General features: G+C 59.6%; 3 protein-coding genes across 9 annotated transcripts; 1 reads left to right on the forward strand and 2 right to left on the reverse strand.

The window, feature by feature from the left end:
- The first annotated feature begins 3,156 nt into the window (after positions 1-3,156).
- Positions 3,157-14,694, forward strand: PKMYT1 (protein kinase, membrane associated tyrosine/threonine 1). 5 transcript variants are annotated; one of them, XM_043455880.1, is made up of 8 exons: positions 3,157-3,264; positions 10,591-11,089; positions 11,656-12,149; positions 12,800-12,906; positions 13,039-13,211; positions 13,295-13,452; positions 14,243-14,341; positions 14,421-14,694. In XM_043455880.1, exons 2-8 carry the CDS (start codon positions 10,739-10,741, stop codon positions 14,530-14,532), a joined length of 1,494 nt encoding a protein of 497 aa, XP_043311815.1. In that variant the 5' UTR covers positions 3,157-3,264; positions 10,591-10,738; the 3' UTR covers positions 14,533-14,694. The 5 variants fall into 5 exon arrangements, with proteins under 5 accessions (XP_043311815.1, XP_043311817.1, XP_043311816.1 ...); XM_043455882.1 differs by lacking the exon at positions 3,157-3,264 and adding an exon at positions 4,937-5,158 and having other exon boundaries at positions 13,295-13,456; XM_043455878.1 differs by lacking the exon at positions 3,157-3,264 and adding an exon at positions 4,938-5,158.
- On the reverse strand, positions 14,684-18,221 carry PAQR4 (progestin and adipoQ receptor family member 4). The gene is made up of 3 exons (XM_043455883.1): positions 17,690-18,221; positions 16,123-16,344; positions 14,684-15,952 (listed from the first exon to the last, which is right to left on the reverse strand). Exons 1-3 carry the CDS (start codon positions 17,853-17,855, stop codon positions 15,519-15,521), a joined length of 822 nt encoding a protein of 273 aa, XP_043311818.1. The 5' UTR covers positions 17,856-18,221; the 3' UTR covers positions 14,684-15,518.
- A 1,157-nt stretch (positions 18,222-19,378) lies between these two features.
- On the reverse strand, positions 19,379-24,952 carry KREMEN2 (kringle containing transmembrane protein 2). 3 transcript variants are annotated; one of them, XM_043456537.1, is made up of 9 exons: positions 23,635-24,952; positions 23,279-23,453; positions 22,229-22,320; positions 22,006-22,130; positions 21,652-21,805; positions 20,566-20,898; positions 20,372-20,497; positions 20,208-20,281; positions 19,379-19,953 (listed from the first exon to the last, which is right to left on the reverse strand). In XM_043456537.1, the coding sequence occupies exons 1-9, from the start codon at positions 23,726-23,728 to the stop codon at positions 19,930-19,932; spliced, it is 1,197 nt and encodes a 398-aa protein (XP_043312472.1). In that variant the 5' UTR covers positions 23,729-24,952; the 3' UTR covers positions 19,379-19,929. The 3 variants fall into 3 exon arrangements, with proteins under 3 accessions (XP_043312472.1, XP_043312471.1, XP_043312473.1); XM_043456536.1 differs by having other exon boundaries at positions 20,208-20,286; positions 23,635-24,932; XM_043456538.1 differs by lacking the exon at positions 20,208-20,281 and having other exon boundaries at positions 19,771-19,953; positions 23,635-24,949.
- Positions 24,953-25,368: the final 416 nt, after the last annotated feature.

Below are 25,368 nucleotides of genomic sequence, written 5' to 3' on the forward strand. Positions count from 1 at the left end.
ACTGGTGGTGTTCCCAGCACCCCATCTCTGCCTCCCCCACACACCCTGCACCCTTGCTGCTCACTCTCCCCACACACAAGGGCCGGCACCCCTGGGGCACGCGCACATGAGTGCACACGTGGTGTGACCATGCCCGTGACACCCACCTCCCCCCCACAGACCCCCCTGTGAACACGATCCCCTCAGCCAGGCGCCCCAGCCCAGCACCCCACAGGCCCACCTACTGCCCTGCCAGGGACAGGCGTCTGTGACCTGGAGTCCTGGAGGCTGGGAAGGCTCAGGGCTGGTCCCTGGCCCCAACCACTCCCGAGAGCCCAGGGCAGCTGTGGCAGTCTACTCTCCTGCCAGGCCACCTGCTCGGCCCATGGCAGCAGGCACCGCCTCCCTGGCCCGCTCATGCAGGGTGGCTAAGTGGCCTGTGATCAGCAGCCTGGGTGCTGGGTTCAGATTCAGACCAGGTTCTCATACCAGCTCCTTCTGGCTGGGAAGCTTGAGCAGAAAGCCCACTTCCCTGTGTCTGTTCACTCTCCTCTAAAATGAGGGCGCTACTTCTTATCCCATTTTACAGATGGGGAAACAGAGGCAGAGAGAAAGGACTGGGCCCAGACCGTACAGCCAAGCATGGGGCTGGGGTTTGAAGGCAGGCAGCCCACAGGCCTCCACCGTCTGCTCACCCACACACACCAGGGCAGCAGACCCTCTTACCCCAGTCGTCACATTGCTGTCTGCCCACCTTGTGCCAGTCTGGGCCCAAGGCCTCTGCCTCAGACCCGGGAGAGCTGAGGGCCCCCTGCACAGACCCAGACACAAGGCCCACCCTGCTGGGCGCCAGGGAAGCTTGGCCCAGTAGGAGGCGGGCAGGGAGACCAGGAGGGGCCCCGTAGGGGGTACAGGCCGACTGCCAGCTTGGCCACTGCCAGAGGGAAAGCCGGGGCCTGCCACCACTGCCAGGCTGCCTGGGTGCTGGCGTGAGCCTGCGGAAAACGCCAAACAGTCTGGGGCCTGGGGCCAACTGACTCTGCTTGGGACCAGAGCCTGGCCCAGCTTGGAACCCTGGCCCCAGCAATGCCACTACCAGCCCTGCCCCCAGCACAGCTCGGCCAGGCCCCGGAGCTCAGCCCCAGCCCCAGCCTGGCAGGGCAGCCTGAGAGCATGAAAGCCCCTGGCAGAACCAGGGTCTGGGCTCCCCTTTGCTCCCAGAAGTGGGGGACACACACGGCCCAGCCTCTGAATAGAGGTGCAACTTTGAGGGGCCAGAGCTGGGAGCCCAGGGCAGGGTGACAGCTGGGATGTAGGAAGTGTGTCGCCTAAAACGGCACAGTCTGGGTCAAGAGGCTCCCGCCAGCCGCTCGAAGCAGCACCGCTTGCCTGGTGGGAATCTGGGGGAGGCCAGTTGAAGGAGAGGCCCGGCGCCTGCGGGTCAGACATCTTCTGAACACGCAGCTGTGCTAAAGGCCCCTCAGGTCACCCCCTCGGGCCTCTACGTGGCAGCTCTTTAGCCCAGATCCCTGCCTCTGCCTCCTCTGGGACTCCTCTGTCAGCCCCAGACACTTGCACTGTGCAAAGCTGACTTCTATTAACTCCTCCTCACACCTGTTGGATTATTAAAAAACAAACAAAAAAATTTTATGCCGGGATAAGATTCTTATTCCCTGGTGGTCCAGTGGTTAAGTGCTTTCACTGCTTTGGGACCGGGTTCGATCACCGGTCAGGAAACTAAGATCCCACAAGCCGGGCAGCATGGCAGTCCAAAAGACAAACAAACAAGCAAACAAAGCCACAGGCCAGGGTGAAGTATAGCGTATATACAGAAGCGTGCACAAGACAGAAATGAACACTATGACATGGACTTAACCTACAAAGCACCTATGTGGCTGGCGCAGAGGTCAGGAAATAGAACACAGCCCACTCCCCAGAAGTGCTCATCTGTGATCTCCTCTTGCTGTTAAGGTAGCCATGTTTGCACGTGTGGCCATCTTTTCCTTGCGTTTCTAAAGCCACGTGAATCCAATTTTGTGGCCCATTCCAGGGTGAGTGGTGAATGCGGCTTCCGGGAGTCTCAGCGGGTCCGAGGTGCTGTTTCTGAGACAGGTCACAAGGGGGCGCACGGTTCAAGCCGGCTCTTGCCTGGACTTGCCGGGACCCACGTATGGGCGGGGCTTGGGGGGTTTTCTCCGGGACAGAGACCCGGCCAAGGGCTTTAGCCTCAAACCTGTGACCCCCCCCTTAGGTGGGAGCAGAAGTCCTGGGTCCGACTTTTCTCCTGGGTCCTCCTTTTGAGCCAGGCAGCTGCTTTGAGAGCTACAAAATACTGTGGTGGCGCTAGTGGTAAAGAACCCCCTGCCAAAAAAAAAAGAAAAAGAGCCCCCTGCCAACGCAGGAGACATGGGTCAGGGAAGATCCCCTGGAGGAGGGCATGTCAACTCACTCCAGTATTCTTGCCTGGAGAATCCCGTGGACAGAGGAGCCTGGTGGGTTTCAGTCCATAGGATCACAAAGTTGGACACAACTAAAGTGACTTAGCACGCAGACACCTGAGGGAGTGTTAACAGTTATCATTAAAGAATGAGTAAGTTCCTACTGTGTGCTTGACTGTCCTTTTCTCACACGCATTTTCTCTTTTAGTGTTCATACACCCCATGGAAGTAGGAACTATGATTATTTTCCCCTAAAATGGGGAAAATATGGAAATGTGGAAACAGGCCCAGAGACATGAAGCAACTTACCCACAGTTGCACAGCTTCTGTGGGGGGCAGAGCCCTAAATTCCCTGACTCCGTGGCCTGTGCTATCTGTACTTAACCTTATGTTCTAGCCCTTCCACACTTCCACGGAAAGCACATTTTGAACTTAAAAAATATATATTTTTAAGTCATTGTGAACTAGACTTTTCAGAATGAGGAAAAGCAACTGAGTCCAGGACTCCCAGAGGTGGGGCTGGCAGAGGGGATGGCAGCTGGAGCGGGAGGGGCCTGCCAGCTCCCTGGGTCTCCTGGGGACACTCCTGGGCTCTTGAGCAGAGATTCAGCCCGAGTGACAGGCGCTGTGACTGCCAGATATGCTAACAAAGGAAGGCACAGGGAGAGGAGCTGCAGCTGGCTGAGGCTCTGGGTCTTGGGCCCAACCCAGGATGCCAGGCCTCCAGTCCCAGTCTATGCCTTGGAGAGCGTTCCCTGAACGTGGACACACCACAGCAATCGGGCAGCCCTGCAGTCCATGGCCTTTCAGAGATGTGGGGACTTAATCCACAAACGAACTACATAAGGTGAGAAATGAGATCTGACTTAAGGAGGAAACAGAACAGGCTCTATCTTAAAAGCAGGACTCCATCTTGGGCCAGACTGTGAACTTTGAGCTATATGCCCAGTATCTATGGAAACGACATACCAACTGGAAAACCAGGTGCCTGGAAGGAAGAGCCCCAGGGCTCTCCACCGCCTAAAAGAATACCCTAATTATCTGTGTAACTGAATAGAACCATACATTCTATTATGCTTATTGGGGTATGACCACGGCGCTATTGATAACTGTCCACTGTTAACTACCTAGGCTTAAGGCATACGGTCACGGGTTAACTTGGATTGTATCTTTCTTTTTCCTTTGTTCAGACTAGTTTCAGGAAACCTGATACACTTAGGAGTATATAAAGTGAAAGTGAAGTTGCTCAGTTGTATAGACTCTTCGTGATCCCATGGACTATAGCCCACCAGGGTTCTCTGTCCCTCGGATTTTCCAGGCAAGAGTACTGGGGTGGGTTTTTATTTCCTTCTCCAGGGGATCTTCCCGACCCAGGGATCGATCCAAGGTCTCCCGCATTGCAGGCAGACGCTTTACCCTCTGAGCCATCAGGGAAGATTTTCACAAAAACTGGTTGGGGTCCTTGGCTAAGAGCAGACTCTGCCTTGGGCCCGCCGGTGTAATAAACCGCACTCCACTATTTGCATTGTCCTTCTGATTGAGTCTGTTTTCCTGAACGCGTGGATACAACATGACCAGATGGGGAGCCTTGTGGCCTGGAAGACTGACTCCCCTGATCCTGTTAAAGGGATGAAAAGGTCCCATCCGGTGAAAGAAGCAACTCCCAGTCACTAGTTAGGAATCAGCGTCTGCTCTGGCAGTCCTGCTGCTAAGAACTTTAAGGGGATCATCCAATTTGAACCCCCCAGCTCCCTGAAGGAAGCGTCATCAGCTCCATTTTTACAGGAGACGGGACTTAACTCCAAAGCTCGGAAAGACCCAGTGCCTCCCCGAGGTCATTAGGCCGAGAAGAGGCTGAGGGAGGTTTAAGCTGCGCCTAAGTCTCAAATCCAAAGACTAGGAAGGGCTGCCTCCGAAGCAGCTGAGGCCTGGAGGCAGGGAGGCTTCATGGAAGAGGCAGAATTTCCTGGTTCATTCTTGTTCGGCGGGTGGAGGGTGTGTTTGTGGCGGGGGGAAGGAATGGGGGGATGGCAGCCCCATCGCCCCACTGCGGTGCACGGCAGGTATGAGGAGAGTACAGTAAGCCCCAAGGCACTCGACCGCGACAGAACCGCGGAGGCCGCAGAGACTTCCTGTCCAGCCCCCAAGAGACCGCCTCTTGGGGCTAAACCTCAGGGGCAAAAAAAGTGACCGTTCTCTTTATAGACGCAAAAACTAAGCCAGCCCTACGAGGGCCGTGGGGGCCGGCACGGAGGTCTGGTGGTCGGTTGGCGACCCGGGAACCAGGCAGGAGGGACCCAACAGCTGCCTCAGACCCCGCGTGGCGCCTCAGCCTCCAAGCCGCACCGCTTAGCCACCCTCCTCCGCCCCGGGTCTGAGCTGAGGAGACTTCGCGCCTGCGCAATGAGAGCGCTGGGCCGGCGGCGCGGCGTCGACGACGCGCACGCAGGGACGTTGGGGCGGAGCCTCAGCAGGCTGGGTGCCTCTGATAGGCCGCACTGGGAGGCGGTGGGGGTAAGAGGCGTTCCTGGGCGGGGCCTCGAGGCCGGTTTGGAATTTTTGGCGCGAGCTGGGTCCGCGCGCGTTCACGGGCCGTTCCCCCTCGAGAGTCCCCCCCACCCGGGTGTGGGGAGCGGTGGGCCGAAGACCCCGGCCCGCCTGACCGCCCCGAGGGCTCCCGCGCCTTCCGCCGACCCGGAATCTGGGACTTTGCTGAGCTGCGCCCCGCCCACCCGCCTCAGGTGAGCCCACGCCCAGCCCTGAAGGGACCGGAAGGGATCGCCCTCTCCTCCCTTCTGCCGCCTCGCGAACAACTCTTAGTCCCCCTGACTGGCCTTCCTTGGATCTGCCTCACCCCCAACCCCTTCCCGCCTCGTTCCTCACCCCTCCGACAGCCCCAGCCCTCCCTGGGCCAACCCTACCCCATTGCTCAGCCCTCCCTGGGCCCCCTCTGCCGCGGGCGGCTCCGCCCACTTCCCCTCTAAAAGCTCCTCCCTCCTTCGCGGGGTCTCCCTATCCCCTTTCTGGGAGCCCCTTACCCCCGGCGACTACTCCTCCATTACTCGTCCTCCCCAGGAAAAGCTCCTCCCCCGTGACAGCAGGTCTGCTCCACTCTGTTCGCCAGGGTTTCCCCACGCCCACGGAGGTGAATCAGCTTCGGTCCTGCCCTGGAGAAACTCACAGTCTAGTGTGGTAGACCATGGTCAGCAGATGGCATTTAACCTAGTGAGAGGGTGAGGCCCCTGAAAGGTCATCCTGGCCTGGCCTCTGCTTGGGGCCGCCCTGGATTCTCCGGGAGCCCCAGCCTCTCCTCCCTCCCCCACCCCACCCCACCCTACCCCCAAAGCTGTTTGGCCATGCCAGAATGTTTAAGTACTCTGGGATGGTGTGAGAATTGGTTTAGGGCCTGGAGGCTGTACTTTGAACGAGCATACTATGGGGTCCTGACACCCTGGTCCCTCACTTTGAGAAGCTCTGATAGGATTCCTGAGATGGATAGAGGCAGAAGGAGCGTCCCCACAGGCTGCAGGGTGAGTGCTCCATGCAGGCCCTCGCGGGGTCCCTCCCCTCACCCCTCACTTACCCAGGCACTGGAGCACACCCTCAGATGACGGCTCCCTCCAGTTTCAGTTAGCGACTCACCCCCTTGTGCTGAGTATGCACACTTTTGATACACTGTGGCTCCTCTCAAGATTAGACTCTTCTTTTTTTTTTTTTTCCTTTTTTCTTTCAATTATAACATTATAGCCCCACAATAGCCCTCTCTGCTCCAACAGAAAAGTCATTTATACCCATGGGACCACTGTCTTTTGTGTATTCTTTCAGTTACTACCCAGAGCATTATATAACACATACTGAGGGATCTGTGTGCCAGATGCTAGACTAAGCCTTCCATGAAGCCAGCATTACAGGTCCACAAGCCCCTGAGTCCAGGTGTGTTTCCTGGACTAAGTGTCTAAATTCTAAAATGTCTCCAATTTTAGAAAGCTAATAGGGTGCATGTAACATATGTAACGGGCTTCCATCATAGCTCAGTTGGTAAAAAATTTTACCTGCAATGCAGGAGACCCAGGTTCAATCCCAGGGTCGGGAAGATTCCCTGGAGAAGGAAATATCAACCCACTCCAGTATTCTTGCCTGGAGAATTCCATAGCCAGAGGAGCCTGGAGGGCTACAGTCCACGGGGTCGCAAGAGTCGGACACAACTTAGCAACTAAACCAACCAACCAACCAACATATGTAACACCACCCATTCATTCATCTGGGGCATCATCTCATAATCAAATGCATTAGTATTTCTATACGAATATTTACACTTAGAAGGAAAAATAGTCTGGGTCGGATTTTTCTTCTAAATGAGTATTGCATGTAGACACCCAGTTGTCCCAGCACCATTTATTGAAAAAATTATTTCTTTCCTACTGAATTCTTTTGGCACCCTTGTCAAAATTAATCAACTCTAAGTGTGAGGGTTTATTTCTGAACTCTCAATTCTATTCCACTGATCTTCATGTCCATTCTTACATGAAGGGGGTGGGGCGTTTTCAGTAATGAGTCATTTTCCTCTTGCTACTCCCAAGATTTTCCCCTCATGTTTGGTTTTCAGCACTTTTGATACTGTGTGTGCATATCTGCATTTATCTTACTTGAAGTTCATTGAGCTTCTTGGTTATTATTTTTACAATCACATTTGGGAAGTTTTAATCCATATTTTTCTAGCTCCTTCTCTTCTCTGGTGTACCCATCATGCATATGTTGGTTCACTTTGTTGTTCAGTCACCAAGTTGTGTCTGACTCTTTGAGACCCCATGAACTGCAGCACATCAGGCTTCCCTGTTCTTCACTGTCTTCACATCGAACTGATGTCCATTGAGTTGGTGATGCTATCCAACCATCTCATCCTCTGCTGCCCCCTTCTCCTCCTGCCCTTGATCTTTACCAGCATCAGGGTCTTTTCCAGTAAGTCAGTTCTTCTCATCAGGTGGCCAAAGTATTGGAGCTTCAGCTTCAGCACCAGTCCTTCCAATGAATATTCAGTGTTGATTTCCTTTAGGATTGACTGGTTTGATCTTCTTGTAGTCCACGGGACTCTCGAGAATCTTCTCCAGTACCACAGTTCAAAAGCATCAGTTCTTCAGCACTTAGCCTTCTTTATGGTCTAACTCTCACATCCGAACATGACTACTGGAAAAACCATAGCTTTGACTATATGGACCTTTGTTGACAAAGTGATGTCTCTGCTTTTTAATATGCTGTCTAGGTTTGTCATAGCTTTTCTTCACTTAATGCTATCCTATATTTCTCTGCAGCTTGTTTCCCTTTTCTTCATTTGGTCTTCAGATCGCATAATTTCTATCAATCTTCAAGTTCACTAATTATTTCTTCTGCCAGTTCAAATCTACTTTCAAACCCCTTAGGTGATTTTTTTCATTTCAGTTACATTGTACTTTTCCAATTCTGCATTTGCTTCTTTTATAATTTCTATCTCATTATTGATATTCTCTACTTAGTTGAGATGTCATCGTGTTTACTTCAAGTGTGGCTTCCTTTAGTTCTCTGCACATTATTCATAGTGGCTTGCTTCATTGATTTTTCTAAAGCATGGATAACAACAAACTGGAAAGTTCTTAAAGAGATGGAAATACCAGACCACCTCACTGACTTCTGAGGAACCTGTATGGAGGTCAAGAAGCAACAGTTAGAATCCAGCATGGAACAACGGACTAGTTCAAAAGGAAAGAAATACCTTAAGGCTATATATTGTCACCCTGCTTATTTAACTTATATGCAGAGTACATCATGTGAAATGCTGGGCTGGATGAAGCACAAACTGGAATCAAGATTGCTGGGAGAAATATCGATAACCTCAGATATGCAGATGATACCACCCTGATGGCAGAAAGTGAAGAGGAACTAAAGAGCATCTTGATGAGAAAGAGGAGAGTGAAAAAGCTAACTTAAAACTCAACATTCAAAAAACTAAGATGGCATCCAGTCTCATCACTTCATGGCAAATAGATGGGGAAACAATGGAAACAGTGACAGACTTTATTTTCTTGGGCTCCAAAATCACTGCAGATGGTGACTGCAGCCATGAAATTAAAAGACGCTCCTTGGCAGAAAAGCTATGACCAACCTAGACAGCATATTAAAAAGCAGAGACATTACTTTGCCAACAAAGGTCCATATAGTCAAAAAGTTACGCTTTTTCCAGTAGTCCTGTATGGATGTGAGAGTTGGACCATAAAACTGAGTGCCGAAGAATTGATGCTTATGAACTGTGGTGCTGGAGAAGACTCTTGAGAGTCCCTTGGACTGCAAGGAGATCAAACTAGTCAATCCTAAAGGAAATCAACCCTGAATATTCATGGGAAGGACTGATGCTGAAGCTGAAACTCCAATACTTTGGCCACCTGATGCGAACAGCTGACTCATTAGAGAAGACCCTGATGCTGGGAAAGATTGAGGGCAAGAGGAGAAGGGGATAACAGAGGAAGAGATGGTTGGATGACATCAGTTTGAGCAGGCTCTGGGAGATGGTGAAGGACAGAGACCTGGTGTGCTGCAGTCCAGGGGCTCGCAAAGAGTCAGACACAACTGAACAACTGTGAAGTCTATCTGTTAAAGACATCTGCTGTGTTTTTTTCCTGTGTATGGGTCACACTCTCCTATGTGTTTACATACTTTGTAATTTGTTGTTGAAAACTGGACATTTTAGATTGGTTCCTCACTCTGCACCTGGGGGGTTGGGATTATTTGCTTGTTCGTTTAGTGACCAGCTGGACCACAACAGTGATGTCTCTTTCCTCTGCAATGTGAAGCCTTTGACTTTGCTCCTCAGAGGCCCTGGCCTTGGGTCTGTGCACAGTCGCCCTGGGACACTAGTGGTTTTAGGGGTGCTCTGTTTGTCTCTTCCCTGATCATAGCCAGCTGTCAGGCCCTAGCAGTTGCTGGCTGATTGCTCTATTGTTTTTGACAATGCCCTGGAGCATCAATTGCTCCACAGACTGATCCAATCAAATTTGGACTTTAAAGGGGTATCTTTGGAGTTCCAGACTTAAGGTTTGTTCTGACCCCAGGAAGCCTCATTTTAGCTATGTCTTTCCCCAGTTCTCTCTGGTATACTAGCTGGCCTGTGGTTCAGCCAATAGCAGTAATGGAAGTACCAGCCTCTTGCTAATTGCTTATTGGCAAATCCTCCATTGATTTTGAGAGTACCTTTAAGCTTGAACTTCTCATACTCTGCTACTAGTCAGGTCAGTTTTTTGCAGAGAGCGCTTTGGAGCTCTCTGTTTCCTGACCTGCCTCTCCCCTGGGCAGAATCTCTGAGCTGGGGGCACGGACAGTGCAGCCTGTCTCTGAATATCACTGCTGCCTGAGAGTGGAGGCAGTAGCCCCTGGCCTTCTTGGCTGGCCTTTGCTGGTGTGGCATCTTCTCCTGAGGAATGAGCTGGGACTTGAACTACTGGGCTCCTGTATTGCAGCTTCCTGCAGCTCAGTTAGAGCTTCTGCCCCATGAGTGGCTGGTGAAAGAAGGGAGCCCCAGTTTCTCTGCTACACTCAGTGGAAGCTTAGTCTCTGCCACATGGAGCTGGAAAGAAACCCCACTAACTGAGTTTTAGCAGCTCAACTACAAAAAAGTAAGGAAGAAAGACATTTGGAATTCAGACTTTCTTTTTTCCTTTGGAATCGGAGATAAGGGATAGTGGGCCTGTGTTAATATTTCTAACTTACAGTCTCGGAAGAGATTGGACTTTTTTTTGTAAGTTTTAATTTTTTTTGTTTTTGTTTTTGGCCATGCCCCAGGAGCCTGGCGGGCTACAGTCCATACGATGGCAAGGGGTCGGACACAGCTGAGTGACTAAACACAGCACAGTACATGTGGCTTGGGAGATGTTAGTTCCCTGACCAGGGATTGGACCCTGGGCCAGGGCGGTGAAAGTGCCAAGTCCCAACCACAGGACTGCCAGGGAATTCCCAAAGGTTGGATATTTTAAGGCTAAACCAGGCAGGGCTGTGCACGCAGGTGGTCTGGCTTCAGAACCTGCCTTGGTTAACCTCTGTCGGACTGTGGGAGCCTCCGGGACAGGACGCTGTGGTTTTCATTTTCAGTTTGTGTTTTTCTACCCTGGGGGATGTGGCAGCGCATTCATTTGTATACCTTTTCCTGCAGGTGCTCAAGGTGCCGCGGCCTCCATGCCTAAAGCGGAGCGTGTGTGTGGTGTCGATGCAGCTGTCTTCTGCAGCCTCTTTGGGGCCACAGGACCAAGCGCCATTTGAGTGACACTCTGTACTCTGCTCCCGGGCTGCCTGTGCTGGACATGCTCATGCCCGCCGAGGGCACCCCGCCACCCCTGGGTGGCACTCCTGTCCCAGTCCCAGCCTACTTCCGCCATGCAGAGCCTGGCTTCTCCCTCAAGAGGCCCAGGGGGCTCAGTCGGAGCCTCCCGCCCCGGCCCCCTGCCAAGGGCAGCATCCCTGTCAGCCGCCTCTTCCCTCCTCGGACCCCAGGCTGGCATCAGCCCCACGCCCGGCGGGTGTCGTTCCGGGACCAGGCCTCCGAGCCCCTGCAGAGCCCCGGGTATGATCCAAGTCGACCGGAGTCGTTCTTCCAGCAGAGTTTCCACAGGCTCGGCCGCCTGGGCCACGGCTCTTATGGGGAGGTCTTCAAGGTGAGTTGGTGACAGCTCCGTAGGTCTGTCTGGGGTCCCTCCCCCCCATCCAGGGTGGGATGGTATCCAGGGAGCCTGCTCCCCATCTCTCCCCTGACGGCCCCCCTCACAGGCTGGCAGGCTCCCCTCAGTGCTGGACTTGGCTGCTTTCTCATACCCCCCTACACAGGCCCCTCTGAGGCCCCTCAGTACACACTCTCCCCTTGTCCAGAGCCTGGCACGCCTTGCAGTGGCTCCCGCCTGCCATCTCCTCCTGCCTGGAGCCTGCCATCTGGGGGTCTTGGCAGCTCCACCTGGCCCCTGAGCCAGAACCACCGCCACCGCCCCCCGCCCCCCCGCCATCTCCCTCCAGCCTCAAGCATTCAGGCAACTCCTCCATGCCACCTTTTGTTCCTTAAAATATATTTTCCAATCATGTATATTTCCTTTAAAATGTAGTTTTCCTTACACAAGTACTACACGAAGACAATTTTGTTAAAAAGTACAAACAGAAGCCCCTAGGTCAGCTCTCCGTTCTGAACCGAACCTCGGGCTGGTCCTGGGTGGTTGTGCCCCCTCCCTTCCAGGTGCGCTCCAAGGAGGACGGCCGGCTGTACGCAGTGAAGCGCTCTATGTCGCCGTTCCGGGGCCCCAAGGACCGGACCCGCAAGCTGGCCGAGGTGGGCGGCCACGAGAAGGTGGGGCAGCACCCGCGCTGTGTGCGGTTGGAACAAGCCTGGGAGGAGGGCGGCATCCTGTACCTACAGACGGAGCTGTGTGGGCCCAGCCTGCAGCAGCACTGCGAGGCCTGGGGCGCCGGCCTGCCCGAGGCTCAGGTCTGGGGCTATCTGCGGGACACCCTGCTGGCCCTGGCCCACCTGCACGGCCAGGGCCTGGTCCACCTGGATGTCAAGCCTGCCAACATCTTCCTGGGGCCCCGGGGCCGCTGCAAGCTGGGTGACTTCGGGCTGCTGGTCGAGCTGGGCGCGTCAGGAGCTAGCGAGGCCCAGGAGGGAGACCCCCGCTACATGGCCCCCGAGTTGCTCCAGGGCTCTTACGGGACAGCGGCAGACGTGTTCAGGTGAGGGCTGGGGGGAGGGGGGCTTCCCGGTGGGTGGGGCGTGGTCAGCAGAGAGACACCAGCCCAGCCCAGAGTCAGGAAGACTTGGTCTCAGGCCGGAAGACCCTGCCTCAGGGGCAAGAGGGTCTGGAGGGCTAGGCTGTCTAAGCAGAGAAGCTTTCGGAGCCACCTTACGTGATTCACTGGCCTCCTCACCACACCTCCCTGGGAGAAACCGTATTACTCCATTTACAGGGGAATAGACAGCAGATGGAGAGACTTCCCCAAGTCCACAATTAGCAGGCGGTGAAGCTGGGCCTGGACCAAGCGCTGGGTTCCAAGGTCCACGCCAGTCACCCCTGCCCTGCCTCTGACAGTAGCATCTGGTCACATCAACAGGAGGAGGAGAGCCTCACTGTTAAATCACTGTTAGCAACCAGAGTGCCAGTCCCGTGAGGGCGGGGGCTGCTGGAGGGACTCACCACAGTGGTGTGTGGGCCATACTGGCCCGGGGGTCCACGCTCCACGAAGTGGTTCCCGTCATCAGCCCCTCCTCCCCCAGGGCCCTGGCTCACAGTGGAGGCCAGCAGCCCTCTCCATGGGGTCAGCCCAGGTCGCTGGGTTGTGCGTCTCACAGCCCTCCCCGCCCCCCTTCTGTCCCTGTCCCCCAGCCTGGGCCTCACCATCCTGGAGGTGGCGTGCAACATGGAACTGCCCCGCGGTGGGGAGGGCTGGCAGCGGCTGCGTCAGGGCTACCTGCCCCCTGAGTTCACCGCTGGTGAGTCGGGGGGCGAGGGCTGGGGGGCTGTCTGCCGCTGGGAGGACAGGCTCTGTGGGTCGGGGCGGCTGTGGTGGCAAGGGGCTGGGACGCGCAAGGCCCCATCCCTGACGTGGCCCTGCCCGGGGACAGGCCTGTCCTCTGAGCTGCGTTCCGTTCTCGTCACGATGCTGGAGCCTGACCCCAACCTGCGGGCCACCGCTGAGGCCCTGCTGGCCCTGCCCGTGCTCAGGCAGCCACGGCCCTGGAGCGTCCTGTGGTTCATGGCCGCCGAGGCCCTCAGTCGAGGCTGGGCCCTGTGGCAGGTAAGCGGGGAGGGTGACAGGCCGCCTGGCTCCGCTCCCCGCCCAGGGCCTGCCCGGCCTCCCCTGAGCCCGTGTCCCTGCAGGCCCTGCTCTCCCTGCTCTGCTGGCTCTGGCACGGGCTGGCTCACCCCGCCAGCTGGCTGCAGCCCCCGGGTCCGCCGGCCACCCCACCCGGGTCGCCGCCCTGCAGCCTTCTCCTGGACCGCAGCCTCTCCAGCACCTGGGGCGACGACAGCATAGGGTGGGTGAGGACTCGGGAAGGGCGGCTGAGGGCAGGGTGGGGGGGACAGCCGTCAGCACGGTGAACGGGGAACGCACCCACAAACCTGGCCCCCTTCAAGCCCAGGGAAGGAAACCAAGGCTGGTGGGGGTGTGGCCTGGCCTAGTTTGAATGCAGTTCTTTCTAAACTCGGTGCGTGGAGCAGGGTCTGTACCGAGCAGAGAACTGGCAGCCTCCCACCGAGGGTGCTGCCACTCTGAGGGGCTGTGCGGGGCCCACCGCACTGCTGAGAGGCAGGCGGTGCAGCCCCCAACCCCGCAGATGCCACCGGCACCCAAGGACAAGGCGTCGTCTTTCCTCTGGGGCAGAAAACCCGCAGCGCCTGGCGAGCCCCTTCCCTGGGGGGAGGAATTCCTTAGTCCCAGGTGCCTGATGGCCAAGTGACAGGCCGTAATTAAGAAACTACTGCAAAGGAAACCACATGCTCGGGGCAGGCAGTTCTCAGGAGGGTTCACGCCATCACCCATGGGAGCACATTATAGCAGACAGCCTGCCAGATGAGCTTCATTTACCACAAGGTCATTTCAGAGTCAGCTCAGTCAGAGCCTCCGTGCTGTAAGGGACAGAGGTGGCCTTTGTGTGCGGTCAGGTGGACTTTGGAAACTGTCAAAGCGCTTCTTTCAACATCCACCGCACACCCATTGTCTGGCACTGGCCCCCGCCTGCATCAGGCGGATCCCACCAGGGACAGGTGGGCGTTGCTGCCCCGGTGCCCTCCCCCCACAGCCTGCTCGTCTTGACCCCCATGCAGGCCCTCACTGTCTCCAGAGGCCATCCTGGCCAGGGCTGCCGGCAGCACCTCCACCCCCCGCAGTGGCTCCCCTGCCCCCCGGAGCAGGCACCCACCGAGGTGAGCTGGCCCAGGGTCCTGGGGTGGGAGGGGGCGGCTCTTGGTCCTGAGTCATTTCTCTGTTCTTCCTGCCCCCCAGGGATGCTCTGGACCTGAGTGACATTGACTCAGAGCCCCCTCGGGGCACCTTCCCTGCCTTTGAACCTCGGAACCTCCTCAGCCTGTTTGAGGACTCCCTGGGCCCAAGCTAAGCCCACAGGCCCAGGCTCAGCGCTTTTAACCTCTTAGCCCCTCCCTTCCATCCTCCTGGAGGCTGGGGTCCCTGTGTGGACTCCAGTGGTCCCTTCTGCCTGGCTGTGTCTAATAAAAGGTATTTGAATCTTGGGGCGCACCCAAGCTTGCTTGTGTGGCAACACAGTGCTTCCTGCACCCTTTTATTGACGTCGCCTAGGGCCTGAGGCCCCTGGGACAGGCTGAGCTCTGCTGCAAGTCCCCAAGCCCCAGGCCAGCAGATGAACTGGGAGCCACCGACTGTGTGGGGCAGAGTTCCTGAGCAGGTGTGTCGCTGGTGGGCAGGTCAGTTGTCAGAGCACTCACTTAAGGTGGAGGGTGGGCCCTCAGCCCAGAAGGGCAGGGTCCAGGGCCGGCCAGTGCTTTAGGTCTCTCTGCCAGTTGCCTGGAAAAAGCAGCAGCTGACCTCCTGCTCCTAGGTCCAGGGGTGAGTCTAGTCCTGATGCCCAGACCCCTCAATCCACAGTCTCCAGACAGAAGGGAAAACCGGCGGGCGAACGTCGGGCTGCTGGGAGGGCTGGCCTACAGGGCGGATGGACAGAGGCCATGAAGCAAGGGCAGGAGGCTGGGCAGCCATGAGGAGCCTTAAGTGAGGTTCCGAGGAGGCCCAGGGTGAGCGATGGCTCTGGGCTGGCAGGATCACAGCTATCCCTTTGGCTCAAATCTCAGAAGTCACAGAGGGTAATCGGAGGCCCAGAGAAAGGAAGGTTGCCTTTCAACCTAAGCAGTAAGACTAAGTTCCCTGGAAGAAGGCAGGCAGGGCCACTGGAGCTCCAAGGTGTGAGTAGCAGCAGCTAGTCCACAGGGAAGATGGGATGAACGGACGGAGGCCCCTGCCGGGAAGTCCCGTTTGCGAAGCGTCCAGGGAGCCATCCCCTTGCAGGCCAGCGGAAAGCATGGCGCCGTTGGCCCTAGAAGCCTGGGGGCATGGCAGGCGGGAGATGGCTCAGTCTGGGAGGCAGGTGTGCCGGGCGGCCCAGAGCAGGTCGGGCACGACGCCAGCGTGCAGCTGGAGGATGGAGCCCACGCTGAGCAGGTGCATGATCTGGTGTGAGTTACCCCAGTAGTCGAAGCGGCCGGGTACCCAGCGCTCCGGCAGGCGGGCCACGTTCACCAGCCCCCCAAGCAGTGCCAGCGCGTCCATGCGCAAGTAGCAGCGCAGGGAGCCTGGAGCCCCGGAGCCCAGCCCCGCTCCCCGGGCCCCGAACACCAGGAGGCGGGCGCCGGCTTGCCAGCCAAAGGCGCGGAGCCGGGCACTGGTGGAGGGGGCGGTGAGGGCCCGCCAGCCAGCCACACCCGACAGCAGGGTGTAGCCCAGCAGGGCAGCGGGGCGCAGCCAGGGCCGGCAGGCCAGGGTGCAGTGGATGATGGGCAGGGCCCCTGCGCAGAGGAGAGAGGCGGGAGAGGGCACGTCAGTCCGTGGGTCCACCTGCCCTCTTGCTTCCAGATTTCCTGACTCCTGCCCTTTCTACCCAGGGCTCACGTGAGTGGACCCGACCCCCAGCTCCCGTCCTTCAAGCCCCCCGCCCCCCACCCCCCGCCCTGCTCACCGAGAGTGTTGATGAGGCAGACCCCACACATATCCAGGGCAAGGAGCCGGGTGTACACAGGGCTGCCCCCTTTGTGGCACATGAAGAGGTGATAGAGCACAGAGCCTGCAGGGGGGGCCAGGCAGGCCACACAGTGTGTGCCCCACAGCCAGCCATCCTCGCCCAGCTGACCCCAGGGCATGGTCATGGGCAGCAGCACCAGGAAGCCCAGCAGGGCCAGTCCTGGGGGAGGGAGACAGTTTTCCATCAGACACCTTCACAATGAGGACAAGGCATGTCCCCAAGGAGGCCCCAGTCCAGAGACAGCACGGCGGGGTGAGCGCAACACAGGTCCAGAGAAGGCTGTGGGCCAGCTGCTGGCCAGCCCTGGGCAGGGGCAGGCCCTGGGCTTCTGATCACTTGATTTAGCAGAGCTCACAGTAGTTCTGGGAAGGACAGGCCTTTATCCACACTGACCAGTGAGGAAACTGAGTCCCCGCCCCAGGTGACCCCAGCAAGGAAGCAAGGGAAGCAGCACAGAGCCCAGGCAGCCCTGACCCCAGAGCTGCGCTCACCCTTGTGGCGGGTTCCCTGGAAAGCAGGGGCCCCCACCCCCAAACCTGACTTCAGCAGGAGTCAGGAGGCATGACCCCAAGCTGAATTCTGAACAGGACATTTTGGTAATGCTAACATGCCAGGGCCGCTCTGCCTGCTCTTCCCAACCCCTGTGCCCTCTCTCCAGAAGTGACCAGACAAATGGAGGGCCTTTCTATCGTCTAGAGGCGAGGCCAGGGAGGAGGCTGAAAGAACCTGCTCTGTCTCCTACCCCAGCACCTTTTTGGGGAGCTCCATGCCTCCCAGCCCAGGCCTTCAGGGCCATTCCTACCACTTCTTGCAGGCACTTTGGCATTGCCTTCACAGGAGTCAAAGTTCAGCGCCCGCGGGCTGGGGCCGCTGACTGCCCACTCTTAGCGGGGCCTGGCCAGGCCACAGTCCCCCCAGGGAGCAGGTAGGAAGGCCAGGCCCAGCGCACTCAGGGCCCCTCTCTCAGCCGCCTGCCTGCCGCCTGCCGGGGCAGGCCAAGGACGGGCAGGCCTGTGTCAGCAACGGACGGTTCGGCGGGGCAGCGGAGGAGGGGCCCCACTCCTGCGAGGGGAGGAAGGAGCCGCCACCAGGCGGAGCCCCGCGGCTGGGCGGCTCGGGCAGGGGCCGCAGGGCCGCCGGGCCTGACTTCCTCTCTTGGGCCCCTCCTCGGCACCCATCTCCGGGATGGGTGCTGGCGGGAGACGGTGCCAGGGCGCAGGGATTACGAAGCGGCCGGACACCAAGCTCCTTCTTCCCAGGGCTCAGAAGGATTAAGCGGACTGGGTCCCCCACTCAGCTTCCCTCGCCTGCCCCTGGGGCCCCGCCGGGGGTGCAGAAGCGGGTAGCGACGTCCGGGACAATGGCAGCTTTGTCACTGGGGCTCCTGGCCGTGCCAGGGCCGGGACAGCCCAGGACCTGGGCTCTGGGGCTCTCCTCGGCCTTTGGGCCGCGGCCCCAGCGCGGACAAGGCTGCCGCGGAATGGGGGTGCGGGGCGCGGCTCACCGTGCGTGTAGATGTTGCCCAGCTCGTTGTGCATGTAGAAGAGGCTACGAAGGCAGCCCGAGCCGCTGCTGGCCGGCCGGTAGCCAGTGAGCACGAACTTGTTAAACTGCAGGTGAGGCGGCGAGCTGGCCCAGTCCAGCAGGCGCGGCCCGGCCAGGAACGCCATGGCCCGGTCCAGCGCGGTCGGTCCGCGTTCCTCTGGCCCCCCCGGTCTCCTCAGTGGGCCCGCCGCACCGGGAGCCTAGTCCCCGCGCCCGCCCACCTCTCAGGGCTCTGTCCGCGCACGCGCTGGCCCGGGGGTCCCGGCCCGCGCCCCTCCCGCGCTGCGCACGCGCGGGCCTGGCGACCCCACGCTGGGGCGGAGGCCGGGGACACGCGGGGCGCCGGAGCGCAGTGCGGCCCGCTCCGCTGGGGCAGGCGCTCTGTAGGGACAGCTTGTGGCGGCGGCGGCGGCGGCCAGTTTTCTTTTGGCTGCCCGGAGGACGGGCGCGGCCGGACACGGGAGGGGACGCCAGGCTCCGCCCCAGCTGCTCGCCCCCGTCATCCCGCCCAGGGTTTCGCGCTCCGGGCTCCTGACGTTGCAGCTGCGAGGGCCAATGGGCGCGGCCGGCGGGGAGGTTCCTCCAGCGGCCGCTCAGGCCTTCACCCTCTTAAGCATAATTTTTTTCGGTCCCAGTCTCACTTGCATGGGGTGCCTGTTGGATTGGGACGCGACGTTCTGAGTCCCGGTGGCTCTGCCAGAGTGAGCCGGGAGCCTCGCGTTCCCTTGCAGTGCGCGCCCGGGCTTTCCGCGCGAGCCCCAGGGTCGACCCACCCTTGGGCATTCACCCTCCGGGATACAGCCCTGCCATCCTGCCCCGTCCCCACAGCCCGGGCTCTGTCCAAGGTGCTGCCGGCCCGGGACTTTCGGACGGGTCAGGTCTAGAGCCTGCGCGCCACAACTCCACGGGTGATCGCTCCACTCGCACGACTTCCCCGGAGTGCAGCAAGGCGCGCCAAGGTGGCTGGGCCTCTAAGGGTGTGCCTGACTTGCCCTGTGCCCTCCAGTGAGGACCTGACCTTGGGCCAGGATTCTCTTAGCGTGTGTGTGTGTGTGTGTGTGTGTGTGTGTGTGTGTGTGTGTGCGCGCGCGCTCAGTCGTGTTTGACTCTTTGCGACCCTTTGGATTGTAACCCGCCAGGCTCCTCTGTCCATGGAATTTTTCAGGCAAGAATACTGGAGTGCGTGGCCATTTCCTCCTCTAGGGCTCTTCCCCACCCAGGGATCAAACCCGCATCTCCTGCGGCTCCTGCATTGCAGGCGGGTTCTTTCCTCGCTGAACCATGAGGGATGGGCGAAACTGTTGAAGCATATTGCACCCCGCTTAGGACCGGCAGGAAACAGTGAAGTAGAGAAAGGAGGAAATAAGGGAAGAAAGTTCAGTATTTCCCCCACCCCTACCCCCGCCCCGCAGGGTTCCTTCTAAATCAAATCCACGAAGGTGTTCCTTCTTCCGCCTTCTCCTCCTCCCCTTCTTCAGGATCCCGCCCATTCATCCTTCCGCCTCCTCGGTTTCTCCATCTTCTGCGTCCCAGGCGGTTACATGAAACTCTTCCCGTGGAACGCCCTTAATTTGCACACAACCAGCCTAGGCACAGTACCTCGTTAACATAGCTCCTCCCGCACATAACAATTTCCGGCGCCCTGTACCAAAACAGATCCTTTATTCAAAGTCTGTGGTTGGTCTTATGACCACTTTTGTTGACCTCTTACATTTCACTTTGATCGGTAGTCCAGAACTACCCCAAGCAGGGCTCAAAGACCCGCGAACTGAGGTCTAAGAGGAAGGGAAGCAGAATTCCTCTTGTCCTTTGGCCTTGACCATCCGGACCCCGAGGGTCAGGTCAAGTTCTCAATAATAGTAACAGATGCTTCCTGTCCAACGTCTGGCCTCCTTGAGATGACTAGAGCTGCCCTCAAAGGAGCAGAAGGCCAATGCAGACAGAGGGTGGCATAGGGTCTGCGGAGTCCATCAAGCCGCAGGAGGATCCAGTGGACCCTAGGGGTCCCCGAGTCAGAGAGCAGAGATGAGTGAACGCAGGGAACTCTGGCTGGAGGCGCTCAAGGGCCGGTAACTCGCGGTTAAACCCTCAACCTGGGGGTCCCCGGGAGGACAGGGCAGGGCCACCCCTCGAGGCCGGCGGTACCAAACGGCCCAGCTTCTTGTGGGGTCCCGGGAAGGCCTCAACGTTGGGGGCCCTTTACTCGGAGCCAGCAGGCAGCCCCTAGAGAGGGAGCAGACGTCAGCCGAACCCTTCAATCAACCTCACCTCCAGCACCTTGCTTCGCCTGTGATCCCACACGGGACTCCCTGTGTGGACCCAAGGCCTCGTCCCTCAAGAACCCAGGAGTTCCGTCCAGCCCCTTTCCCATCGTGTACTCTAGCGTCCCAGAAGGCCCTCCACGCCCCGGGGACACAGGGGCGGGGCGACAGGCTCCCCGCCGGCTCCGCCCTCAGGCCCCGCCCCAGAGCGCGCACCGTCCGCGCAGCAGGCGCAGCAGCGACAGCACCAGCAGGAGCAGCACAGAGACGGCCGTCACCGTCGAGAAGACCTGGGCTGCGAGCACACGAGGGCGGTGAGCACGGGGCTTGGAAGGGCCTGACCCCCACAAACTCGCTCCCGCCTCCCACGCCCGTCTCACCCCCCATCGAGGCCGCTGGAGCGCCAGGCCCTGGGCTGCAGCTCACGTTGGCCCCGTCGAGGGGCGCTGCGGGGGTCTGAGTCGAGCCCTCGAGGGGCGCCAGGTCGGCGTCGGCGTCCTGCAGCCCTGCGGAGACGGGTGTGAGACCGGCCAGCTAAGTGGAGGACCCGAGGCGGGGTGGGGAGTGGCCTCACCGCGGTAGGTGAGCGCGAAGCCCTGAGCGTGGCCTCGCGCGTCGCTGCGGAAGGTGAGCCGCAGCGCGGCGGCGCGCAGGCGCAGAGGACCCGGCGGCGGCGGTCGGGCGCCGTCGAAGGCGCGGAGCAGGCTGCCCGAGGCGGCGTCGCGCAGCTCCAGCCGGTCACGCGGGTCGGCCAGCTCGAAGAGGCGGAAGGCGAGCTCCAGCGCGGCGCCCGGAGGGGCCAGCACCCAGCTACAGTTACGATCCGGCCCGTACTCGTCCGGGAAGTCCGGGGAGTAGATGACACCCTGGGGTGCGGTCCAGTTCCCCTGGCAGGAGCCCACGGACACTGTGGGCGGGGCCGGCGGTCAGAACCCGGAGGCCCGCGGGCTCCTCCTTCACGGGGGCGGGGTTCTATGTAGAAGCCCCGCCCCTTCCCCGCTGAGCCCGGATCACCGGACCTTCTTCCATCCCAAGTTCAGCCCAGTTAGTTCCGTCCTCCAGCCCCATCCAACCCGTTCTAATCAAACCATTAGTCCCCTCCTCTAGTCTTCCCTGGTGGCCCAGATGGTAAAGAATCTGCCTGCAATGCGGGAGACCAGGGTTCGATCCCTAGTTTGGGAAGGTCTGGAGAAGGAAACGGCAATTCACTCCAGTATTCTTGCCTGGAGAATCTCATGGACAGAGGAACCTGGCAGGCCACAGTCTGGGGTCACAAAGAGTCGGACACGACTGAGTGACTAACAACAACAACTAGTCTTGATCTCAAACCAACTTACCAGGCTCCTCTGTCCAAGGGATTTTCCAGGCAAGAGTACTGGAGTGGGTTGCCATTTCCTTCTCCATCCTTCCTCTAGTCCAACCCCTTCTAATCAAGCCATTAGTCCCCTCCTCTAGTCTTGCCCTCAAACAATTCCTTCATCTAGTCCCGCCTGAGCCCCAGACCCCTGACCCTCAGGTTCAACCCAGTCCCCTCTTCGGTCCAGTCCTCAACCTAATCCCTTAATCAGGCCCTGTCCTCAACCCATGCCTTCCCTTCCCAGATACCTCCCCCTGTGACTCTTCCCCTCACCCAGGCCCCTCATCCCTGCCCACTCCTCACCCTCATAGATGCCCAGGCGCCCATCACCGCCACACAGCTGGCCCGGGTGGCCAAAGCAGATCTGGTCACAGTCGGTGGCAGGAGCTGGGCGTCCTCGGGCCAGGTCACTTTCAGAGCCACAGAAACAGGCATAGCCGGCCTCCACGCCCGCCAACTGGGAGCACAGACTGGGTGACCCCCCAGACAGGGGCTGGGGGTGGGGGTGGAGTGGTGGGAGCCAGGGATCGGGGTTGGAAGTGGGAATCAGGGCTGGAGGTTCGGAAATCAGCGTCAAGGTTTGGCCTCAAAGTTGGATGTTAATTTGGGTTCTGAGGTCAAAATCAGGGGTCACTGGTCTGGGCAGGTGGGCAGTACCTGGTAGCCCTTCATGCGGCAGAAGCGAAGGCACACCTGGACTGTGAGCTTTGTTGAGGTGCCGCTGGGCCCGCTGAGGGCTGGAGGTGCCCCAGAGTCCATGAAGCAGCCCAGGTACCCAGGCACTGAGGGGGCAGCAGGGTCAGGCTCAGTGTGGGGCCTGCAAAAGCGAACTCCACCCGGGCAGCCCGGCCGTCCCCATCGTCCAGCCCGGCCCGCTCACTGTGACACGTGGGGATATCGCAGTAGCGCCAGTAAATGCCCTCCTCTGTCTCGGCCACGTAGCACCATGGTTGCACGTCACCGTCTGGGTTACTGCAGGCCCAGGAGAAATGGTTGGGATATTGTCATCCCAAGAACCATGAATTTCAGGCCCTGACCCACGGCTTATTCGCAGAATGGCCACTGTGTGTGTTAGAGTAAATCCTGGTTTGCCCACCAGAATGGATGTCGACTTCCCAGTGCATGGTGGGAAGTCATTAAAGGGGCCCTGGGGGGCTGATTTTAGGTCTTCAGCTGTTGCTCGGACATGACTTCATGTATGAGGACTTCGAGGCCATTTGTGTTCACCCCCACTCAGCCCTGGGCCTCAGCCACTGTCCCTTGTTTTGGAACCCTGCTTTAAAGCAGACATGATGAGCCCTAAGCTTTGTGGTTCAGCAGGGAAGTGCCCTCCCACTTAGCTCAGTCCCGGCCGCTTCAGACCACAGCTATGGCTCTGAACCTCCAATCCCTCGGTCACCGCTAGGAGACGTCTCTCAAAGGAGCTGAACGCTAAGAGCCCGGCCCTCACTCTAGAGCTTGCCCTCTGACTAGGCCCCATCCTCATGGGCGCCTTGGTGCCCAGGTCTGACCTGAGGCTCTGCAAAAAGTTGGACTCCTAAGGCCTGACCCAGGTCAGAAAAGGTTTCCACTCATCGCTTAGGCCCCGCCCTTAGGTTCTTAAGCCGATTCATTGGAAAAGATCTTGATGCTGGGAAAGATTGAGAGCAGAAAGGGGCAACAGAAGATGAGATGGTTGGATGGTATCATCGACTCAGTGGACGTGAGTTTGAGCAAACTCGGGGAGATAGCGAGGGACAGGGAAGCCTGGTGTGCTACAGCCCTTGGGGTCGCAAAGAGTCAGACATGACAGCGAATGAACAACCAGGCCCTCCGGATGGCTCCTGGGCCCGCCCAGCGGAGACCTCCGCTCCGCCCACGCCGCGGCCCGGCCCCGGGACAACGCCCTCAACCCTGCACCGGCCCCGCCCCGCGCAGGCCCCGCCCTCACCGGCAGAAGTTGTGCGCGCCCAGCCCCCAGCGGCCCTGGGGGTCGCTGGCGCTGCTGTAACTGTGCTGCTGCGTCTGGTCCCAGTAGAGGCACGGGCGGCCGGCCCCGCGCGGGCCGGTTCGGTTCTGGTGGCCGCGGTAGTCGGCGCCGTTCACCTGGAAGCACTCGGACAGGCCTGCGCGCGGACGGCGGGGCCTGAGGCTGACCCTCGCCCAGACCTTCTCCCCACCCTCCGAGGGCTGTTCGACTGCCGCCTCCACCTGCTCTGGCCCCTCGTGAGCCGGGCAGCCGGGTTCTAGGCGCGCAGGCCGAGTTGGGAGTGCGGCCCTCGGTCCACTCTCCGCGCCGGGACTCACCTGGGCTCTGCAGGCTCCCCGCCGATGCCCCGCGTGGCGGCAGCAGCCGGAGCAAGAGGAGGAGGAGCAGGGCCTTGGGGGGCCGTGTCCCCATTGCCCCCAACCGAGGAGAGGTCGCTCTGGCCCGCGCAAGGCCCTCGGCGCCCCCCGGGTCGCTCCAGGGTCTCCCAGGCGTCTGCGGAGGGGGGCGTTGTCCTCTGACAGTCCGTACTCGTCCCGCTCTGGGGCCCGCTCTGGGTCTGGGGCGAGACGATGGGAGGGCGGGGGAGTATCGCCCAGGGGTATCTGCCTCCTAAAGTTTCTGGCCTTGAAGGCGTCTCTCTGCCCCGACCCAACTGGGAATTTACCCCGGGGGGGCGATCTCAGGCCAGGGACGTTTCCGGCCTCTGCTTCTCTGGGCTTGGGGTCCTGTTTCGGCTTCCACACCCGTCCCCTCCCGCTGCGCCTAGCTCTCTAAGTCTCCCTCGCCCAGGTCTCTAACGCGCCGGCTCCTGCCCCCCTCGCGTCCCTCCCCCCTGGGTCCCTCCCTCCGCACCCCACCCCCCCGAGGCCGGGAAGCCCCGCCCGAGACTGGAGCCGAGGCAGCAGGTCCAGACGCCTCCCACGCCCGTCCCCCATCTCCGGGACCCTCAGAGGCCCGGCGTGCGCCTCCCCGCCCTTCCCCCTCCCCGGGTCGGTGAAGATTCGGGTGGGAGCGTGTGCAGGAGGACTGGCCGGGCTGGTGGACAGAAGGACCCTAACGGGGGAGATACAGGACCGTCTCCCGAGGCCACATGTCCCGGGACTCGCCAGCGTCCCCCGCTCACAGCCAGCCTTGAATGAAGTGCGCGCGCTCTCCCACTCAGTCACCATTCATGGTGAGACGCTCACACGCGCACCGCCTTTGGATCTTCACGCCTCTCCCTTCCCGGGTCCCGACGCCTCCGGCCTCGGGAAGCGTCACTCCCGGCCCCCTCACCCGCCCGACAGACTGGAAGGGTGGACTCTCAGCCCGGGACAGGCAGGGGCAGCTGGTGTCTGGGGAGGAAGGCAGCTGCGCCCCTGGTCCCAGCCTGTCCCCTCCTCGCCTCCTCCTCCTCTCCCCAGGACCCCCGGCCCGGGCTCGCAGCGCAATGGAATTCCCCCAGCGGTGCCCCCCCACCTGGCGGGGGAGGGGGAGGGGAGCAGGCCCAGGCAGGCGTGGGGGGAAATTCCCCGCCCCCTCCCCCTGGGCCCAACTCCTCCGAGTCCTCTGATCTCCCAGCAGCGCCCGCCGGCTGCCCCCAGGGCTTGGGGGGAGGCCAGCGCAGGTGCGTGGGAGAGCGCGGCGGGGAGGGAGGGGAGGGGGAGGAGATGGGGGGGCCCAGAGCCCCAGTCGCCCAGATGTCTTGCCCCTCAGTCCAGCCTCCCAACCCCTCACCAGACCCCACCTTGCTGCCCAGCTTGGAAGCACCTATCTCCGCGCTGTCAGTATGCACACTCCCCCTGTCTCTCCTGGAAGACTGGGGGCAGCAGAGAAGATTCTAGGAAACGCAGAGTGCTGGTGGTGGTGGGACCCCTGAAGACCTCTGCTTGGAAGTCAGTCCCTCAGGCTGGGGGGCTTCCCAAGTGGTACTAGTGGTAAAGATCCTGCCTGCCAACGCGGGGGACAGAAGAGAGGTGGGTCTGATCGCTGGGTCTGATCCCAGGGTCAGGAAGATCCCCTGGAGGAGGGCAGGGCAACCCACTCCAGTATTCTTGCCTGGAGAATCCCAT

Source organism: Cervus canadensis, chromosome 32, assembly GCF_019320065.1.
Source record: "Cervus canadensis isolate Bull #8, Minnesota chromosome 32, ASM1932006v1, whole genome shotgun sequence".
NCBI classification, from domain to species: Eukaryota; Metazoa; Chordata; class Mammalia; order Artiodactyla; family Cervidae; genus Cervus; species Cervus canadensis.

What these genes read in the sequence shown, in the direction of transcription:
- PKMYT1 (XM_043455880.1), top strand. Translation starts at nt 10,739, where the DNA reads ATGCTCATGCCCGCCGAGGGCACCCCGCCACCCCTGGGTGGCACTCCT. An exon ending in ACAGCGGCAGACGTGTTCAG is followed by an intron (nt 12,150 to 12,799) that starts GTGAGGGCTGGG and finishes CCTGTCCCCCAG; the next exon opens with CCTGGGCCTCACCATCCTGG. An exon ending in GCCCCCTGAGTTCACCGCTG is followed by an intron (nt 12,907 to 13,038) that starts GTGAGTCGGGGG and finishes GCCCGGGGACAG; the next exon opens with GCCTGTCCTCTGAGCTGCGT.
- PAQR4 (XM_043455883.1), bottom strand. Translation starts at nt 17,855, where the DNA reads ATGGCGTTCCTGGCCGGGCCGCGCCTGCTGGACTGGGCCAGCTCGCCG. An exon ending in GGGCAACATCTACACGCACG is followed by an intron (nt 16,345 to 17,689) that starts GTGAGCCGCGCC and finishes TCCCTCCCCCAG; the next exon opens with GACTGGCCCTGCTGGGCTTC. An exon ending in CTGCCTCATCAACACTCTCG is followed by an intron (nt 15,953 to 16,122) that starts GTGAGCAGGGCG and finishes TCCTCTGCGCAG; the next exon opens with GGGCCCTGCCCATCATCCAC.
- KREMEN2 (XM_043456536.1), bottom strand. Translation starts at nt 23,728, where the DNA reads ATGGGGACACGGCCCCCCAAGGCCCTGCTCCTCCTCCTCTTGCTCCGG. An exon ending in GCCGCATGAAGGGCTACCAG is followed by an intron (nt 21,806 to 22,005) that starts GTACTGCCCACC and finishes CTGTGCTCCCAG; the next exon opens with TTGGCGGGCGTGGAGGCCGG. An exon ending in CTTCGCGCTCACCTACCGCG is followed by an intron (nt 20,498 to 20,565) that starts GTGAGGCCACTC and finishes CCGTCTCCGCAG; the next exon opens with GGCTGCAGGACGCCGACGCC.